Raw genomic sequence first — 21,966 nt, 5'->3', positions numbered from 1 at the left:
AAAACGTCGAGCAGTTTCGTTTACTCTAATGCTCTTTACATCAAAATTTATATCTCTACGAAATATTCTAGTGTTGTGAACGATCGTAAATACTGTGGTCCCAATACGTAGTATCGATGCTGAATACAAATTACATTGTGTACAAGTTTATCGATGTATGAAACAAAGTGAACTGCATTCGCAATTATTCGTAGAAAAGTTTGTACGTGGTTTTAGGGACGGGATATGAATACCGATGCGATTTGTATCGATATGAATTGAATAGTTAGTTTATATTGATACTTGACCTAGGATCATCAATTTTATGATCTGTATTGTATTTGATTGGTATACAGTTTTGTGTTTACGAAATGTTTGTTGATGTTTTATTCTGTTCTATGAGAGTTATGTGTGAAATGTAAATTAAGATTACTTTTACACTAGTTGTTTCAACTTTATGTAGGAAAGATAAATATTAACACTCTCAAAAGTATTTATATTAGTCTAGTAATAAAGGAAAGTAAGTTTCATTTATATAAAATTGATGTCAATTAAATTTCCCAGTAAAATTTCTATTTCACATAAATGGATTGTCCATATTCGAAAGAAAAGTTGCATTTCTCTAACTGGAATCGTGGTGAAAATATATTGGCACCCATCAATATCTAACGTTTACAGACATAAATGAGGAAGAACAGAAAGCCATTAAACGTTTTATAGCAAAATAAGGAGACGCCATAATCGAAAAGCATTTATTTAGTGAAATAACGTACAGACAGTCGTGTCGTTGCATAAAACCTAATCACAGTTACTTCTATCTATTGAAACGAGTTAGTGGACACTTAAGCCTATTTGCTTGTCTATTTAAGTGGTTAAATAAATAAATTGAATTCTTCTCGAATAAAAAATCAAGTGCGTTTACATCGGGCGCCGTCAATGTGATTGTCAAGGACCCGTGATTACGCTGCGACGGTTTTTGTCGCAGCGTTTTGTCGTCCGTGGGAACTTGTCCGACGAACAATGGAGACATACCGTCGCGTTGTCTAATACGAGCTATGGAATTATGCGAGAGATTCATCATAATGCGCACTAATTAATGCGGCTTCTGATTGTTGAAAATAGTATACAGTTATTGAAACGTTTTACTATAAAAAGGTTGCGCTTTTTCTGCAATTTCTCTCGAACCTTAACTGTATTGAATTACAAATGCGACTATCAATTTTATCTATTACTAAACTGGTCTTTACATTCATTTTTCATATCAGCTTCTAATCATTTTCATAATCGAACGTAGACACACAAAAAGTTGCTCAATTACACGTCTAGGTCTCTGTTACCGAACCGGCGAGCGTAAACACTTGTCCATCGCACAAGTAATAACTTTCACAGACCATACTGAGACTCGCTCACCTTGCAGACTCCCCGAACGAGTAATTTCTCCTCCAACTTATTGAACAAGGTCCCGACAATTTCTTTTCTTCGCAACTTATGTAGGCTACCAGTAATGAGCGGTTTCACCCTATTCAAGTTTGATAAAATTGCACGTTGCCAAAGAGAGCGTTTGACTTATGGCTTGTCTAGGGACCAAGCTGCTTGCGTTGTGACTTAACCAGTCGTGGCGGTATCAAGTTTCATAAACTGAAGTCGCTAACGACTAATGCATTCTGTTTCTACAAATATTGCTATTTAGACAGTCGACTTTAGTTCCTTGTTTCATGTCTTTCAAGTTCATCTAATAAATCATGTGCCCGCCAATATGGGACCCAATAAATAACGTTGTGTTGTTGATAAAACGACGGAGCTGCCACGAGCGGTACAAAGTTTAAAGTTGATAGTGAATCTTGAGAAGCCAGACAAGTCTAAGGCCCAGCGGGAAAAGGTACCTATGTTTTCCAAGTTGTTGCAACACGGTACGTACCGTATGGCGAAATTGATATAATAAATTGTAACTGTACCTGCCAATTAAGTACCTAAGGCGAATGTAAATAAAGATGTGGAGAAACTTAGATCGGTTTAGTGCCGGTTTAAACGTTCACGAAATCGTTGTTTACATTTCCACGACTCTAAACGCTCTTTATGTCCGATGCTGCGGTGTCGACGTCGACGTTTTAAGAGTTTATTGTTCTTCTACCTCAAGTTATTATCTGGTATTGCACCTCAGCAGCTTATACAGCTTCAGTGGCTTTAACGCTGGATAAATCAAAACCAACAATAAGTATAAATCAACATTACGAGTGGCTATGACTGCGTGTCACCGTGGTTGTCATCGAACGCTACCAAAGCAGCGCCGCGAAACAATTCGTTACTCATTTCGTCGAAGACAACACGGATGTACACGGCACAGATGCTGCGGATTTATCACGCGTTCGATAGCAATAAATAACAACGCTGCACTGCGCTGGGCGGAGAGGAGCGGAAAGGTCAGCGCGCGGAGCGAGCGGCAGCAAGCGGCGGCTTTCTCAAGGCCGATGCACAACTTAGATATCTCGAGAATCGTGGCGTGCTCGACCCCACCTGTATACCTGTCCATTTTACCACGGAAAATGTTCACATTTTTATACGGCTATTATTCATTTCTATACCTGTATACCACAGGAACGCAAGGCTTTTAACTGTTCTTGTACGAGTATTTTGTAGATTTTTTACTGATGCTCGCAGCATAGTAAGAAAGCTATTCAAATAAGTAAAAATACAGCTTTTAATTTTGCACGACCACCCTGCACCAACCAGTTTCAACCGTCGTTTTATTATAAATTGCTATTTCAATATACATTGAAGTAATAAATTATTCGTATAATACATTGAGCGTAGAGAAAAAAGATTGTCTGTCGGTGACTTCCAGCTGAACGCGAAGGTCGGTCATTGGCGAGACGAAGCTCAACAGATACCCGATACCACGTTAAAGCTTAAATCGCATACCATTGAACTGTGCTCGATATACCGAGAGGAAAAAATGAAGCACTATACGTACCGCCAACAGAATGTTAAGCAGATCATTCGAAAACCGAGTTCGAATTCTGAAAGCCATTCATTTCGATCTACCCGAAGTGATTGCCGCAAATAAGACCTTGTTTACATACCAATAAGATGACTCATGACGATTAAATACTCGACTATCTGCGTGTATTTAAAAATAGCAATAAACTAAATATAAATCTTGGGGCTAAAATGAAGAATTTCCTCTGTGACATCATTTAACCGTATGTCTGTAGCACTATCTGCTGAGATGTTATCTCCTTTATGGACGGGACAAAAAGGCAGACGCTAGTTGAATGATTGTGAAATTATTTCTAAGTATTTTACGCTTGGTATCGCGTGTTCAATCAGGAGCCACGGCAGATGTCTCGAGAAAGTCTCAGCCATGCGCCGATTCATAAGATAAACTTACATATAGTCTAGGCTCCCATTAACAGAGGTGCGAACTCGCGGCTGTGACGAAACGTCGAACACGCTACTGTGTGGAAAATTAAAAGTGATATTGTTATATAGGGGAAATACTTATTGCGAACAAAATACCATTATGTCTTCCAAAGCCTTAATTAAGTACTATGTTGATAGAAGAGTGTTTCATTGTTACTTTGTCGCGTTCGGCACTCTGATTGGTTGGTTTATTCGAGCCGGCCAATCAGAGCGCCGAACGAGCTCTCGTTTCGATTACTTTCAACGTAAAGCAAACTCATACTAAGGGTACAGAGCTTGGATAATCATCAGAATGAATGTAGAAAACCTCTTTTTCTACCTTACAGAGGTTGCTCGTTGCTTATTTTAGACGAATCATCCGTCCTCTTTTCCATAAGTGTGGATCATCATCATCATCATCAGCCGAGAGACGTCCACTGCTGAACAAAGGCCTCCCCCTTGGTCCTCCACGTAGAACGACAAGCCGCCACCTGCATCCACTGGCTCCCCGCCACTCTGACGATGTCGTCGGTCCACCTAGTGGGAGGTCTGCCCACGCTGCGTCTTCCGGTCCGCGGTCGCCACTCAGTCACCTTCCTGGCCCAGCGGCCATCAGTCCTCCGAGCGACGTGGCCTGCCCATTGCCACTTCAGCCTGCATATTTTGAGAGCTATGTCTGTAACTCTTGTTCTTTGGCGAATTTCCATATTTCGGATTTTGTCGCGCAAAGATACTCCGAGCATAGCTCTCTCCATCGCGCGCTGGGCGACTCTGAGCCTTTCTAAAAGGCCAGCAGTTAGGGACCATGTCTCGGTACCGTACGTCATCACTGGCAACACACACTGGTTGTACATCCTGGTCTTCAGACACTGCGGGATTTTTGACGAGAAGACTTCATGCAACTTCCCAAATGCTGCCCATCCGAGTTGGATTCTTCGAGCGACCTCTTTCTCGAAGTTGGACCTACCTAGCTGGATGATCTGACCCAGGTATGTGTAGTGGTCTACAACTTCGAGTATATCGTTCCCAACGACAACCGGTATAGGTGCAACATGGACATTTGACATGATTTTCGTCTTGTCCATGTTCATTTTAAGGCCCACCTGTTGGGAAACGGTATTGAGGTCGCTGAGCATGGTGTTCAGCTCTTCCAGCGACTCTGCCATTACGACTATGTCATCGGCGAAACGGAGATGAGTGATGTATTCGCCATTAATGTTGATGCCGCGTCCGCTCCAGTCCAAGAGCTTAAAAACGTCCTCCAGTGCGTTCGTGAACAGTTTCGGAGATATAACGTCTCCCTGTCTCACGCCCTTCCGCAACTGGATTGGCCTCGTAGTCTCTTCCTGGAGTCGGATGCGCATGGTGGCGTTGTTATACAAACACTTCAAAACCTCGATGTATCTATAGTCGATGTGGCACCGCTGGAGAGACTGCAGCACCGCCCAGGTTTCGATTGAATCGAAGGCTTTCTCATAGTCCACAAACGCCAAGCATAGTGGCAAGTTATACTCCTCGGTCTTCTGTATAATCTGCCGCAGCGTATGAATGTGGTCTATGGTACTGAAACCTTTTCGGAATCCGGCTTGTTCGGGAGGCTGGAAGTCATCAAGCCTGCGTTCGAGACGGTTCGTGATGACCCTCGAAAACAGCTTATACACATGGCTCAGAAGTGAGATAGGTCTGTAGTTCTTTAGCAGACAGTTGTCGCCTTTTTTAAAGAACAGAACCACCACACTCCGTTGCCATGCTACCGGCGTGGTTCCCTCGAGTATGACGGAATTGAATAGCTTCTGGAGGACTAAAAGTATCGGTTTTCCACCCGCTCGCAGAAGTTCCGACGTGATTCCGTCATCGCCCGGCGCCTTGTTGTTTTTAAGCTGTTTGAGAGCCATCCTAATCTCGTACAGGCTGATGTCTGGGATATCCTCAGTGTAGTGCCGCGTCAGTTTAGCTCTTGGGTCCCGAGCTGTACCGACGATGGGTTGCCGTGTTGAGGTGTATAACTGTCCGTAAAACCTCTCGAGCTCTCCGAGGATCTCGGACTTCGACGAGATGACGCTGCCATCCTCGGTCTTCAGCCTCGTCATTTGGCTTTGCCCAACAGACGAATTCTTTGCGAAGACTTTTGAGCCCTTGTTTCGCTCAATTAAGTCTCTGACTCTTGCGGCGTTATAGGCCCGCAGGTCACGTCGCATGTATTTCGAGATTCGTCTATTGAGCTTGCCGTATTCAGACATATCGTCTGAAGACTGCAGCCTCATCTCGCTACGATCCTTAAGAAGTTTTAAGGTTCCGTCGGAGAGCTTTTGGGGCCTGTTTCGGCGGGGGTCTTGAAGAAGTCTGACCCCACTGCTCGGACAGTTTCCACCAACCCATTATTTATCTCATCCACGTCTCCACAATCAGCTAGACACTGGAAGCGATTTTGCAGTTGGAGTTGGAACTGCTCGGGGTTTTGGATCTGGGCACGTCCAGGGCGGAGCGTGGACTTCACCAGGCGTGACCGCTCTAGTTTTACATTGATGTTCAGTGTGCCCCTGACAATACGGTGATCGCTACCGGTTTTCACCTTCGCTATCACAGAGACATCACTGAATATACGTCTTTCGGTCGCCATGATGAAGTCGATCTCATTTTTGGTAGAACCATCAGGGCTTATCCATGTCCACTTCTTGGCCGGTCGCTTCTGGAAGAAGGAGTTCATCAAATAGAGTCTCTCCTCTCCATAAAGTCGACCAGCCGCTGGCCCCGATGGTTTCGCTGCCCATATCCAAATGGCCCTATTCTCAACTCATCGCTATTCCGTGTGCCCACCTTTGCATTGAAATCCCCCATCACAACGGTGAAGTGTGTTTCGGAGGAGTGTATGGCTTTTGAAATTTCCTCATACAGAGCCTCTACTTCGTCGTCACAGTGTGTCGAGGTCGGCGCATATACCTGTATGACCTTCAGCGAATACCGGTTAGATATTCTGAGTATAAGGTACGCTACCCTGTTCGACACACTGTCGACCTCACACACGTTGTTGACGAGAGACTTGCGGACGAGAAATCCGACACCACCCTGGGATTTACGGTCTCCTTCCCGGAAGAAGAGCAAGTTGCCGGAATCTAGGATTATCGTATCCTGACCCTCTCTTCGGATTTCAGATAGTCCCAAGATGTCCCACCGCATTTTGCTCAATTCTTCCTCCAGCTCGACAATCTTCTCATCAGTCCGCAGTGTGCGGATGTTGTGCGTTGCCAGGGCCAAAGTTCGTCGGGGGTGGTAGCGCTTTCTCTGCCGGGGATTCTTAGCACCCCCTGCTCCGCCGTTACCTGATCCGCTACCTAGATCAGGAATAGCGGAGCTGCCGGGGACTGGGGGCCGTGTAATTTTGTTGTCGCTCATAGTGAAAGGGGGGGGGTTGCCATAATCCCCACGCTTGGCAGGCGGCTTGGGGATCGCAGTTAGGTCACCGATAAATTTTGAGAATGCTGCTGCCCATTCCTCGGTGGCTGGTCGCAGTTTTAGGACGTACCCGGCTCCATAAGTGTGGGTGGAAAGCATAAAACACTTCGATTCTTGAATACTTCTTCTGTTTTCCTCATTATGTATTTGGTCACACAACCACACCGATATCATGTGGTGTCGAAACAACATAATTCTAAGATTTAATAATATAAATTGTATCCCACACAATAGCAATATAATGCAACTAATTTATTCCGGTACTATAGTAATGGGCTATAGAGGAAATCAAGATTAAATGCAAGTAATAATCCGAGGATTTAGAATATAGTGTACCTAGTATTTATTTGACAGTTTAATCGTTGATTTTGAGGCTGATAGAATAGAGCCTAGGTTTAGCGACACTAGTCTTGACACTCAGGTACAATTTAGTATAGGATTTGTAGACAATTGTTCTAAGTTTGGTAGGGAATATTTGGAGATTAGGTTTAATACATAACTTACTTAGGTTTGTTCTTCTATTACATGATTTTTGGAATGTGATTAATGAAGCGTGAGACTCACATTGCCTATGTGCTTTTACTTTCGGGGGTTAAAATTAGCAAAAGCTCTTTTTTACATCTCATCAAAGTCTTTTATAAGTGAACCACTGCTTTACATATAAAACTATTTTGAATAGAAAAGTTAGTATTTAGTAGTTGTTGCCACATTATTAAGTACTAATTCCGCGCGGTTTCACCCGCTTTGCTCGGGTCCTTTTAATCGTAGCGTGATGTTTTATAGCATATAGTCTTCCTAGGTAAATGGACTATACAACACAAAAACAATAATTTAATTCGGATCAGTACTTCCCGAGATTAGCGCGTTCAAACAAACAAATTCTTCAGCTTTATATATCAGTGTAGTTGTAGATTTAGGCACGATTCATTTGAGCACATTATCCAAAGATTCATTTCCAGTCATGTGATTAGGTTTCTCAAATGTAATATTTTCCGTAGAATTCAGTAGTCCAAATTCTTAGTACCTGAGTCTAAGTTACTTTGAAAATGTTCTCAGTATTTGTCAATAAGACATTTTATCTATTACAAGGAACCTATAACATAAATGAAGAACAGTGGGTGTTACCTACTAAATAAGCTACTAGATTTACCTTCTCCATTAAACGTCAGAATGTAATTCACATCCTACATTTATGTTGATTAAAATATACTTTTCCAATAATAATATTGTATAGGATCTAAAGTACGTAATCAAAGAATTTCCCATTAAAACTGTATTCGACAAAAGATTTATGTTTAAACGGCTACCATAAAAATCTTATGTTTAGTAGATGATAATACATTATATGGGTAGATAGAGATATCCTTAGATATTTTTATGAAACAAGCTGGTAATCGAGCAAACGGATCATCTGATGGTAAGCAATCGCCGCCGTCCATGGACACTTGAGACACCAGTGTACCCGTGTACAAGTGCGTTGCCGGCTTTTTGGGAGTTAGGAATTTAAGGGTTGTTGTTCGGAAATCGGGGATGGGGAAGATTGTGAAGAATCGAATCGGGCCTCCGGTAACCTCACTCGCACAACGAAACACAACGCAAGCGTTGTTTCACGTCGGTTTTCAGTGAGGCCGTGGTATCACTCCGGTCGAGCCGGCCCATTCGTGCTCTCCCACACTTAGTTTAGAGATATCCTTAGATATCATTAAACTCGTCGATATTCAGTTTATAGTTAGTACACAGCCTTATTTATTGGTTCCTTAGATTCTCACTGACTGGATATGAATGAGTTACACGGTGGACGTAGTGTGCGTGGGTTTACTGTGAGATAAATACAAGGTACTCATTAGCGACTATCTTGTTTTATTTTATTATAGTTATAAGCTTTTACGGTATGCGATAGTTATAGGAGATATTAGATAGTTAGCTAAGCGGTTTTGGTTCTGAATGGGACGGCTGTGAATGTTATATTGGATGGTGTAATGATACTGTTTCGTTTCAATTGTTGTTGGAACTAGTCTAATAGTTCTTAGGTTATATTTGAATATATATTTTGCTAGGCAAAAGTTATCACCATATATTATGTAGTATAACATAAGTAGCTTTTTCTGTTCCCATGTCCCTTTATATGCTTAAATGTTTACAACTACGCAACTGATATTGATGCGGTTTTTTTAATAGGTAGATAGCGTGATGCATATCACCAATGCACTCATGCGAATCTGGGGCGGGTCGCTAGTTTACCTATAATATTTTGATGGAAATTATCACTTGCTCTTGTTTTCTTACAAGGAAAATAAAATTGTGGCAGAAATCTTATAACAACGTAACGGACTTTTAGCGGCATTCAAGATACCGAAAACTTCTTCGAACATTTACGAAAACAGTTTTTATAACTGGCAAACAGTTAAAAAAAGAACATGGCTGAATAAAACCGTCATGGTCTCAGAAAAAAAAAAACAATATCATAACTCGTGACACTAATTTGTTTTTGGAAGATGGAAGCTATGTTTTCGTTGCTAATTCGAGATAGCATCGGACGTCAAATGCTTGGTATTAAATTGTCAAAATAATAAGACAAGACTGTTGAATTACTGTGATATGAAACACCATATTAGGACGCAATCTTGGCTTCCAAGAAAAGACTGCAAAAAATAATCTACCAGACTAATCTGTTAGCCATTTTCGTTGTAACAAACGCAACGGTTTTGGTGGTGTAAAAATAAAAATAGTTTGTCATTTCTTTTTGGTACCTACCGTGTTGTTGCTAACCTTATTCTTTTGGCTATTTTGTTTCGTTTAGTGGTTAAACTTGACCTTGGAAAGTAAGACATTTGTAATTTGAAGGCCTTGACAATCGTTTATTAAACTTTTTTGCTTTCAAAATTCTCAGTAGTAACATGGAATGGAGTTTGTATGAAGGCTTTTTTACTAACTTCTGCCAGCGGAAGGCAGACAAAGGTCTGCCTTCCCGTGCGATAAAAATGTATTATATAACCTAAGCCAACTCATACCCTATCTACATACCAAATTCATCAAAATCTTTTTAGTAGTTTCAACGTGATTGACGGACAAATCGGACAAATCTTGCGTGATGTAGGCTCTTCACTTAAGTCAATATTGTTCAATAATAAAAAAAAAAATAGGTGAGGTTACGGTAACAAATTATAATGACATGCAAAATAAATATTAATTAAATGTATTAAAAAAGTTGTTAACTCAATTTTAATCAACGAAAGTATTTGCCACTCGTATAATGATTACATAAAGTAACACCAATTTAAAGATCAAACATGCTAAAATAAAATTCACGTTACTTAATGTAATTACTTTCGTATTTTTTTTAAATTAATTGCCGACCACCTGACTCTAATGTGTCGGGCAACTATCGCGTGACAATCTGCCGACAGCTGACACGCACGATCTGTCACTCTCATATCCTCCACGCAACGGAAGCCATTTTTATACTTCTACATTTATTTACCTACTAGCTTCTGCCCGCGTCTCCTTCCGCGCGGATGTCGGTCTTCGCGTGGATGTTAATTTCTACATTTTGAGTAACTCTGCCAACGACATCTTATAATTAAATATCTATTGGACCTTTTAATTAAAAAAATATATATATTTCATTAATTAGTTTTGTCGAAAAATAATTAAGATTTATTAATTAACTCATTTATCTCGAGTTAAATTACAACATTGAATGTTGAAATGGTAAAAGTTATAAGTATTTATTTCTATTACAGATTTGTAGTTCATAACTTGAGAATAGACGGAGATTTACTTCCTAATGATATAATCAATTAAGTTGGTACTTATTCTGATAAACTCAACATATCTGTCACATAACAGTACCATCAATGGTCTACATATTCAGTTTAAACATTTTCTCTTGATTGTTATAATTTTATGGTTACATGGGAATGAAAAAAATTACGTTGCTCATTCTCGCAATTGTATGTTAGACGGGTTTATTGAGGGTAGTGGGCCATGGTACATGGTACTTACTTATTTAGTAGCGTTTTTCTGCCTAAGTGATGTATGTATACTCGTATTACAATTTTTTACAAGTCTCGGGTTTAGTAACGCTTATAGCTACGTTACGAAGAACATAACTACTACTAGCATTTACAAACACTCTGGATTTTTTCCAACAATTTTGGTTACACGATGTGATTTATTGGGATCGTATATTTTATTTGTTTTTAATCTGTCTCTACCGAATTCACATACCAATATTCGGCTTTCTAGTTTTAGCTGCTATGCATTGTCTATTTATTTGTTTATTACCAATAACAACAAGTCTATTGGTTACTTTGTATTGCAAGAAATTATTTTATTAATTTAGGAACTTGTCTATTGATGAGCCAACACTTACACTTTACGTACAAACACGTTCTATGTATTTTCTCCCATAAACTAGCGAGATTTAAGTACGCGTAGGCACTTTATTATTAATGATCAACAATGAAAGCTAAGAGGATTGCTTTCATCTTGGCGGTGTGGTTATGGAGATAGTCTCCTCATTAATTTAGCATAGTTTATAGTATCTAATATGTGTGTCTCGTAAATAATATATTGGTTTAATCGCATTGCCGTGGAAAAAATATTTGTTTCAATGATCTATTGGTGTCTTTGGTGTTTTTGCGAATATCAATACTTTACGCTTTTTATCCCCTGTAGTAGTAGGCACTATTTCCATACGTAATCAGTTGGGAGCCGTTCATTTCTAAGCAAATAATTCCCTCTAAATTATCGCATCCTTGTGTTATCCTATATGTATCCTGTCCTGCACATGCTGAACTGGTCGCATTTCACCGCAGACTTGGGACATACGTATAAAATCCATACAAAACATAAGTATTATTATCAAATATTTTCATAAATAGTACATAGCTTCATAAATAGTTGTTGTTGTCATGTTTTTTTTTGTGTGAAATCAATGTTTTTCTTCTTTACGTAGACCATACACCTATTGAACTTACACCACCTTGGTTTGTGCTTGGTGTACATCATATGTAGTCTGTCAATATTCATACAGTCTAGACATTAAGATTCAATATCCCATAAACCTTTGCCAGACAGAATGAATTCCAAACACTTTTATTCTATATTCCATTTGTCACTCAAGCAACACAATACCATTCCAGCCTTCACACTGCAACGAGCCACCAAATAAACAACACCACACCTGTTCCTAGATAAATTGCACTTAATTAAACATTGATCCTTTTACAAAGTTGAGCAGTTTGTAGTTAAGATACAGTTTGCACGATACCATCTTAATTCAGGCTAAGTTGTCACTGGCAGGGGCTAAGTGGATAGTGGTGTCCACTCCCACTGAACCACATTATTTTATGTCGCTTTTATTTTGTTACTTGATATAACACGCAGCTTCAGGCTAAGAAGGATGAACTATGAGTGATGTGTATTAACTAATGGGTTTTCGCAAAAGGCAATTTAAAAGTAGGTATTGATATTCAGCTAAACCTGTTTAAAATTCAGTTTTTTAGCCAGATTTGGCTGAACATCAGTATTTTACGTAGAAAAACTGCGTCCTTTACAAACCACTAGGGATTAACTACACTATATAGTTCTTGATAAGACCTACAAATTTCGCACGTTTCGGTTGACGACTGCCATAATAAAGCGACCATTATTATTTTGTTAAAGGAAAAAAATATCGTTAAAAATAATCCTGCAGAAAACTCGTGGAAGTCACGATGTAACATTATGTATTATTTATAGACCAACTTATAGATATTTTTAACTAAGCTTCCAGCTATTCCACGAGCATAGAAACTCTCACAAGATTTATAATTCAAGGAAAAGTTTTTGAGAAATGATGCAATTTAGCAAATTAATGAATTTCCTTGCAACATGGTTAGGCTTGCACATTATGCAAATAGTTAAGTGATTATAATGACCGGTATGTATATTCCATGTATTTATTTATGTAACATTTGACACAGATAAATACTTATTACGATATGACTAGAGATAAGTCAGTCATGTATGTTATTTCTATTGCAAGAATTATTCAAGAGTCTTGCGAGAGGTATCCGCTTCCTTGCTCGCCTTTTCACTTTTGGAATTATGTGATGCAAAGTAACTCGATTTCAGATATTGGTATGAATTTCTGTGTAAGGTTGCTTCTCCATCAGAGATGTGCTATGTAGCTGTGTGACGAAGATGCGCATCTCAAGTATACTTCGATAGTAGGGAAGCAATTCATTCCACATATCCATAGGCATCTTTCCATATAAAAATATAGCTTAGCTGAGTTTACCAGTGCTAAGTTATGTGTACCAATGAATATGATTGGTGTAAAATTTATTCCAAAATTATTTTATTAGGTGCTCATCACTGCCTGTTGCTTTCATTCTCTTAAATAACTGTACATATCTATGTAATAGACGTAGTAGTACTGGGTATATTATTTTGTTACATTTGCATTTCATTTAGGAAAGCAGGCAATCTTTCCATCAGGAATTCTCATGTCAAGTTGTTTGTAGAAATTCCTTTCACGAATTCACATAATCAAAGTAAGTCAGATAAAAATGTTTGGTTTAAAAGATTTCAATCAATGTTCTGTAACAGTGACATTTAATTTGTTCAATAACGGATTTGGTTTCTTTTATTTTTATTAAAACGTTTATTTAAGTCACGCATAATGGTGCATATGAGAGGATTTAATGTTTGCATAGCTGTCGTTTATATCAGACTGGCTATTGTATAATAGGTGTGCTCAAACGAATCCCAAGCACAAATCCACACATTATGTAAAAGCCAAGAATTTTCGACAATAAAAGACCGACAACGCGCCTGTCACTCCTCTGGTGTTGCGGGTGTCCATCGGCAAAATCGCTTACCATCATCTGACCAGTCAGCTCGTTTGCCCTCTATTCCATAAAAATAGCGAAAATCTCAATAAAACATTTCACACTCGAATAATCCGAGCCTGACACCTTCAACTCGACAATCGATCGACAAAACAGCTTGTTATTATAGAAAACCTTACTATCAACATAGTAAACATTTAACTTTATTTGGTATCCAGTAAAATTTCTCTTGACCCGCTCTGAACTCCACGTGCCTACTCAGTAGCTACCTCTGAAGTAGACTCCATGCGTGGTCTTAAAGTCTCTCCACCCAATCACGTTTTGTATTCGGATCTCAAAATACGCTTAGCAACCATTTTTTGCACGTTCCAACGGAAACGACAACCTGTTCTCCTTTGCATAGTTTCAACGGATTCTAGATGCGATTATATTATTATTATTATTCGCATTTCTTTTAGAGGTAACTGGATTTTCATTGGTAGCATTTGTGCATTTTATTTTGTTGGTCACTTAGTGATTGTTAATTGATAGATATTAAGTGCTTAGAATTTGTTTAACAGCTTCAAAACAAACCGAAACGAACCATTTAGGAGAATTTAAATCATGAACACAAACAAGCATAAAAAAGAAAATATATTCATGTTTTTAAGCATAAAATACAAATGTAATAATCCTGCTTTATGTTGTCCAAGTCAACTTTAATCAAAATACATGTTTCTTTTAGTTTATTCATAATTTTAATTAGTAAAAAGTACCGCAGTAATGAAAACATATCGTTGTACTTTAATCTAAATTACGAACGCGCAGTCGCTAAACGCTAATTACATTTTTAATAAGTTCAACCTGACCTCAACTCAACTTTAGCAAAAATACATCTATTCTGAGATCACAAAGGGCAATGACCGGACCATGAGAACTCACATTACCTTAATGTGAACCAAAATGTACATAATACTCGAAGTAATTACAAGTGTGCGTACAAAACTTTTTTCATCGCAGTACATCAATATAATTTACAGCTAGAAATGACTCGTCGATTGCTACTTTATAATACACGCAGAGTAACGTTACATTTTAACTGAACCACGTGAAAAGAAATTGTAAACACATCTAGTGTGGTATCTTTGGGAGACATCGATACACGCAGGTCATGTTTGCTCATCGACCGAAATAGCATATAGCGACAATCGTGACATTTACAATTTCGACTTAATTTATGTATCTTTGCAGCAAGTGAGGCCGTAATTCAGATTCAAGGCGATCATACTGTTGATTAAAGCGTTCGCCAGGAAGTAAAACGCAACTAGTTTCGCACGTAAAAACCATATATCAAACGCCTGAACATTCCCCGTTTCGGAATGTAACTGTTACATCAAATTGCTGGGCAAGGCTCGATACTACGTTGTTGAGATTGACGCGGCCCTAATAATAGAGCGCCGTGCGATATTCATCGCTAACTGTTCTTTGATTGAACATCATCGCTCGTTCAACGGCTAATTATCAGAGATCATTGCACGGATCTTACCTCAATTGAAATTCCTACTTACAGGTCAAAGCGAGTCATGATATTTGCCGCCTTCCAGATATGAGCTTTTCATTATCTTCTTTCAAAGGCTGCAAAACACTAGCGAGTGACCTACTAATAATGCGATTGTTACTGAAAAGTATTAGGTATCAACACAAAGCCTTGCAGCTAACAGATCAAATTCCGAAGTCCTTGCGGCTTCTGACGCAAGCATTTCGTAACTTAACACCAAAACGGTGAATGCACTTGCGAGTAGGTTGCGAAGCTGCGGCACGCCCGGGATCCTACTTTATTAAACGACACTATCACGAATTCGGGCCACGATTCACTACTTTAACCAAGATAAACTCACTTGTATTAAGTCGTGAATAAATATCCAACTAAAGTCGTAAATGAAACTTGTAAGCAATAGATCCCGATACTTAGTAAAAAAAAATACTATTAAAGCATTTAGCTATTTATTAGTCCATACTAGTCAATGCAAATGAATGCACAGGGTAAATTTCGGTTGGGAAACCTTGTTGGATGTCAGTTTTCACTATCTTCAGTCTGGCTTCGGAGAATAATATCTGTAGTAGCTCTATAGGCCGTGTTACTGATGAGTCAGTCTCATCGTACTCTAGTTCCTTAGACGTTGCTATGTTTTCCTTTACTACCATCACGCCATTCTTGTTCAAAGACATTCGGCATCTCTCGAAGAAATCAATCAAATCATAATCCTTCAAATGTCCAGTTACCCATTGGCACCAAATGAGATCGTAGGTTTTATGTGGCTTGAAGTTCTGAAGACCATTTTGGTATAATGTGCCTAACTTCTCGTTACTCTTTCCGATGAATTCTTCGGCGGTTTTTAGGAATTTTTCATCTTGTTCAACCAAATCGACTTTTTCGAATCGTGGCAGTAGTACGTACTTGGTGACTCTGCCGATGCCCGCACCACAATCCAATGCTAAGTTGGTAGCGGGTGGATTTTCGAAGGCAAGTATAGCATCTAAGAACGCCTTCGAACCTTCGATGTCGGTTTGTGAGATGTGACCAAAGCCTCCGAGCACTCCATCGACAGTCGCTGGCACATTTGCCCAATATTGAGCTGCTCGAGAGTAAAATAGACTTTCGGTCATTTTGCCATTTTTTAACCACTTCAAGTCAAAATTATAATATAACCATTTTTTTGTTGACAAACTGTCTCTGATGACACTTATGACGTTTTCTTTTTAATCAATTTAAACGTAAATCAAGGAAGTCGTATTCAACACTTATGAAGTATTATTACCTTATTTATTAAAATATCTTTAAGTTCGACTGCCTCGTTGGCCGAGTGGTTGCAAGTGCGACGGCCGGGCAAGGGGTCTCGGGTTCGATTCCCTGGTCAGGCAAAATATTACTGAGCTTTTTTTGTTTTTTCGAAAATTTCTCAGTGGTAGCATGGAGTCTAGAATTGTGCCCAGTATACGGCAATTTCATTGTAGGCTCACCACCTATTACAAAGGACTTACTACATAAATTGTGAAATGTGGGTGTACATTGGCATTATGTGCCATGATGTGCACCTTTGCCTATCTCTTCGGGGATAAAAGGCGTGACGTAATAAAAAAATCTTTAAGTTCCTTTACTTATCGTACTAATATAATATTTTCTTTTGCTCCAGGCTCTGATAGCGGCAGTGAATGAGACCCCGGAGGAGGACATCCGCGATGCTCTGAGGTCGCAGACGGAGCATCAGCTGGCGCTCGTTCCACGCGGCCCCACGCTCGTCAAGGATACAGTCGCGTACAACACCACTATCACAACTGATGATACCGTAAGTGTTTATAAACCTTATAATTTTATTAGACAGTACGAATAGAAGCTATGGCTTTGACTTTTTTGATTGTGCGGTTGGCACGGTAGCAGGGTAAACAGCTGCCGCATAACGTGTAGCGGGTTCGATTCCCGCAAAAACAGAGAAATAATATAGGCACAAATGCGTTGTGTGAATTAACAAATTGACTGTATTACCTTCTCATTAGAAACATTTATTCGGCGATGTTTTTCATAAAAAAGTGTCAAAACTGTATGAACAATTAATTATGATGTTATCGACTTACGCACGTATTTGTTTGACGAGGAACGTCGACTAATTTCAAGATTCAATGAGCATATTTATGCACAATGTTCTGTAAAGCATAAACATACATTGTTACCAAATCGAGGATCAAATCAAATCAGACTCATTTATTTCAAATAGACCAGGATGGCACTTTTGAACGTCAAATGTAATAATATTAATAACGTCTGTCTGTCAAATCTTTAGTGAAGCTAATGTTGCTCGTTCCAAAGTGTAGATTCCTATGGAAAGAACGAGCCATACATTGTTACCATTAAAACTGTCTAGACAAATAAACAGAGAGCTTTTGTTGCATACACAGATGGTCAAAATACTAGGTCGAGGATAGTTACAACTAGAATAATAAATGTCAACCAATTTTGTACCTTATTGACTCATAACGGTGTTTACCACATTTCCATTATTTGCCTTATTATTGACACCTGCTAACTGAAATTCCAATTTTGTTTGATACCAATCTCCTAAGTAGAAAATCAAATACAAATTACTGATCTATACCAAAACTCGCTAATTCGATGAGTTGGATTTTTTCGTTTCTTCGAATCAATAAAAACTAGTACGAGGTCATTGTTTTATCGTTGACTTAACAATTGACCTGTTTCCAAAAATTCTAAAATGGGCAGGACTTTCGAAATATGGACTGTAAAACTTTACTTAAATGGTCTAATTTGACTTGACCAATTTGGACTTCAACTACTTTTTATCGTGATTGACCTAATGACGTCATACAATAACAATATCAACAGTCCCTGACAGTCTACTGCTGGACTGTGGACCTCTATATCAGAGGTTTTGTCTCCACGCTTGGCGGGTTGGAGATTAGTGACATTATACCACTTTAGCAACAAAACTTATTTTTAAATGGAACCGCCTTCAATTTTCCTTACCGCCTCCATTGTTTTAAGTGATGATCTCTAAAACTTTCTCCTAAGTCTGAAAAATAGCATGCTAAACACCGCATCAAATTCAGTTCAGCCAAACACGAGATAATCGCGCACAAACATACATACTTTCGTTTTTTTTTAGAAGTTTGTTAATAATAGGCTACAAGCGAAATATAAATAGCTGTTTATAATAAATCTATACTTAGTTAAATTATCGTTTGGTTTGCAGGAGGAACTGCGGGCGCTACGTCCAGATGGCACGATTGTGACGGAGACACGGCACACCAAGGAACAAGAACGAGTCTGCGACGAAGAACTATCTAAAGAAGAGGTAAGAGAATAATGTTTATTATGAGTTTGTTGTGTTTGGAACTGGTAGATTTTATAAGTGAAGGATGAATTAGAAACTTATAAGTGATAGGGATCAAAGTTTAGGTAAATAGTGTAATTCTTTTTTACTTTTGAATTTATATGATAGGTACTTAACACATTGAACGCCGTGGTGGTCACCGGTGACCAACGTTAGCGGAGGATTTGCCTTCAACAGTTTTCTACTGGCAGTCAAAGAATTATGTTAGTTAAAATAATTTAAACTTAAAAATAACAAAACAGTTCCTAAATCTGTGTAGGTAAGCACCTAGAAAGTTTCTAGTAAGAACAATGAAATGAAATTGGGAAAGTAAAAATAAACTTCGTGCTTATACTAAATAATAGCAAACTCATCATTTATCATATTTGTCTATACTATCGATTTCTATATAAAATAAATTGTGATCAAATGACTTGCTATTAAATCATTCTTTCTTTACCCATAACTTTTAATGGAGATTTAGTTACTTTCATTGTTCTTTAGTTATTTGTATGTTTGTAATTTAAAGCCTAACGATTGCGTAACTAACAATAATGTCTTAGATGTCTTTTGATTGTACAGGAGCGTACGGATCGCATAATATTCTGTGTTGTACACGTTTTTATGTAAATTCATTAGAAAATTGAACGTCAGACAAATTCATTATCCCTTTTTCATGTATCATCATCATCAACATCGATATGGTCATCAAAGCAATAAAATTTAGTTAATACTTAAATTTATATTTTCACTCTTGCCAGGCAAAATCCCTGCCAAGTGACAAGAGCGTGGTAGAAGAGACGAGTGGCACGGAGCGAAGGAAGAGAGTCGATCTTGAGCAGAGCACTGATCTAATGGCGGGCGGCTTGCGGGTCGCTACGCACATCAATTCGCGGTCTCGCACTGAAGAAGGTTTGTATTCAATAAAAATAGTTAGCAAATACAGGTATTACACGCACATCAAGCTAAAGAAAGATAAATAGAAGTTTTCTACCTTATCATATTGCGCTACAGTATAGATTTTTAGTCTTGTTAAGTTCTGCAACTTTGGGGCCGCTTTTTGATCGAATGACATAGGTATCCAATGTCCCCTTTTACGGCGTGTAAAAATATGTCCTAATTAAAAAAAAAACTGAGTAATTACATAATACATATTTTTTGCAGTTGAAAGAGACGGGCAGCCAAACATGGATGATGACTGGGACAGTTTATCAGTCAGAATGAGACGCCAGCGACGCCTTCGCCAAGTCGGTAAGTGTTGGAACTAATTAGTTCTGTAGTCTACCACTAGATGGCTTGAAGATAAATATAGTTTTGCTACTCAATGATAGATGGCGCTGTTAATTTTATACAAAGAAGTCGTAGTGTGTAACAATGCTAACAGATGGCGCTAAAACTGAAATATATTTTAGGACACTTTTTTCTTGTAAATATGTTTCAAGAAAATCAAGTTTCTAATATGTTACATGAAAATAATTATTATATTAGTTATGTATAAGAACTATAGTAGTATAGTTTGTATAAACAGCGCCATCTAATATAATAAAGTAAACATTTTGGAATACAATAGAGTCCTATTTACTACGGTACATAAAATATAAGTAGGAAAGAGCTTGACATTTCAACCTACTCATAAAATATGAGCTAAAGCATCAAATAAAATTAAAAGGAACATCAATCTTCACCCCATAAATTGCTAAATTGGCAAAACATAACAATACAACCTCGTTAATATTCTAATCTCCTTTTACGTTTTATAACATAAGTGTTACATAATACCATGAATCGTGATTATTTATTATCAAGTCGAAGTTTGCCATTCTTTACTAAATAAGTTCATTCATGAGAATCAACCTGTCTTGTGTGCGATTATGTTAATGCGTTTATAGTTGAGGCCATATTTAGTGTCAGCCTTGGTGGTTAAAGAGTTCCGTATCTATAATCTGAATAGAAGCTTAGAATAGACTTAGAACCGCTGAAAACTAAATGGATGTCAGACCAGAAACAGGAGTAGTAAAGGGGTGGTTTTTAGTCAGTATGAGTCTCGACACTCTATTACGCTTCACCCAAGGCGAAATAAGTCGAAGAATGGTTTTTCCCCCTAAAAAATAAACTTAGAACCTTTGCACCATTTAGGAAATTGATGATATAATTATGTAGCGGTACTAGCTTCGAACCAGAACAATAAACAACAATATAGGTACTCAGTAAAAACCTATATAGCAACGTCACGCCTTTTATCTCTGAAGGGGTAGGCAGAGGTGCATATTACAGCACGTAATGCCACTGTACAATGTAAGTCCCGTGTAATAGGGAGTGAGCCTATTGCCATATACTGGGCACAATTCCAGACTCCTATCTCCAGAAAAAACCTAAATTACTTCAGTTAATAGGCCTTTATCCACGAGTACAGCGTATAATGATCGTCATTAAGCATGTAATAATACGTGTTAACATCAATACTACCCACATAACAAATGAATAACGCGCAATTTATTTCTTACACGCATACCTCATTCAAAATAGAATCTTAATTAGTACGAACATTTAAATCATGTATGATGAATATAATTTACTTGCATCTCATTGGTTGAATAGACTAAACGTATTTGTAACAGCCAATGAGATTAGTTGTCGGACACGCGTCACGGTAGTTATAAACTATTCGCAATAACGAGTTGCCTTAAAAGTTCATAGAGTATTTTATGGGTAGGCGCCGTGGGCAGTTGTCGTAGTCGGTCGCAATTAAATGTATACCTTACTTTTAAATACTTTTATAATGATGTTAAGGTTTAAACAGTTTATCCAGATCTGCGGACTATCTAGCGGGTTTACCGGGGCTCCGGCTTGAAAAGCAGAAGTAGGAACGGGGTGATTTTTAGTCATTAAGAGTCTGACACTCCTTCTCACCCAAGGCGGGAGAAGTCATGCGGCATGATTTTCTCGCCTTAAAAAAAGTTCGAATAGTTTGATTGAATTCATACTGAGATTACTTAAAACATTAGTTTGAAAGAAATCTTCTTCTCCTCTCGTAATCATACGAAAAATAGAGAACGTAGAGCCCACACATGAAGCAAAAACAAAGAGATGTCACTGGATTTCCCCCATAATGTGTGACACTTTACAGGGAGTGCGGGACGTATACTACAAACATTGTACCAATTCTCCGAACACATTCTTACTGCATCACCTAAAGGTTGGCTAGCGAGGATGCCTATGGCATTAACCTCGCATTTGCAAAATAAAGTTGCAAAAAGTTAAATACTTAAATAAAAAAAAAACAATGTTTTTCAGCTTGGCTTTCTGGAATTCTAATATATATGTTTGTGGGCTTCAAATATCTCATTTAAGATTGACACCAAACAAGTTGTCCGTCAATATTTCTCAATCCCGTATGTCTAAACTACGCCTAAGGCGACGCTGTCTTGGGT

General features: G+C 38.4%; 2 protein-coding genes across 4 annotated transcripts in view; one reads left to right on the top strand and one right to left on the bottom strand.

Moving 5' to 3' along the window:
• The window catches only part of LOC118268842 (serine/arginine repetitive matrix protein 1), a 140,919-nt gene that overhangs the window by 107,544 nt on the left and 11,409 nt on the right, over positions 1–21,966 (top strand). For all 3 annotated transcript variants that reach the window (XM_050701249.1, XM_035583586.2, XM_035583585.2), the window contains 4 exons: positions 16,844–16,996; positions 18,416–18,517; positions 19,297–19,447; positions 19,700–19,786. In XM_050701249.1, the coding sequence (XP_050557206.1) occupies positions 16,844–16,996; positions 18,416–18,517; positions 19,297–19,447; positions 19,700–19,786 (493 nt within the window). The remainder of the gene's footprint in view (positions 1–16,843; positions 16,997–18,415; positions 18,518–19,296; positions 19,448–19,699; positions 19,787–21,966) is intronic.
• On the bottom strand, positions 15,637–16,409 carry LOC118268844 (N-terminal Xaa-Pro-Lys N-methyltransferase 1-like). The gene has a single exon (XM_035583587.2). The coding sequence runs from the start codon at positions 16,314–16,316 to the stop codon at positions 15,657–15,659; it is 660 nt and encodes a 219-aa protein (XP_035439480.1). The 5' UTR covers positions 16,317–16,409; the 3' UTR covers positions 15,637–15,656.

The sequence above is a fragment of the Spodoptera frugiperda genome, chromosome 2, assembly GCF_023101765.2.
Source record: "Spodoptera frugiperda isolate SF20-4 chromosome 2, AGI-APGP_CSIRO_Sfru_2.0, whole genome shotgun sequence".
NCBI classification, from domain to species: Eukaryota; Metazoa; Arthropoda; class Insecta; order Lepidoptera; family Noctuidae; genus Spodoptera; species Spodoptera frugiperda.
This window is presented reverse-complemented; position numbering and strand designations above follow the sequence as displayed.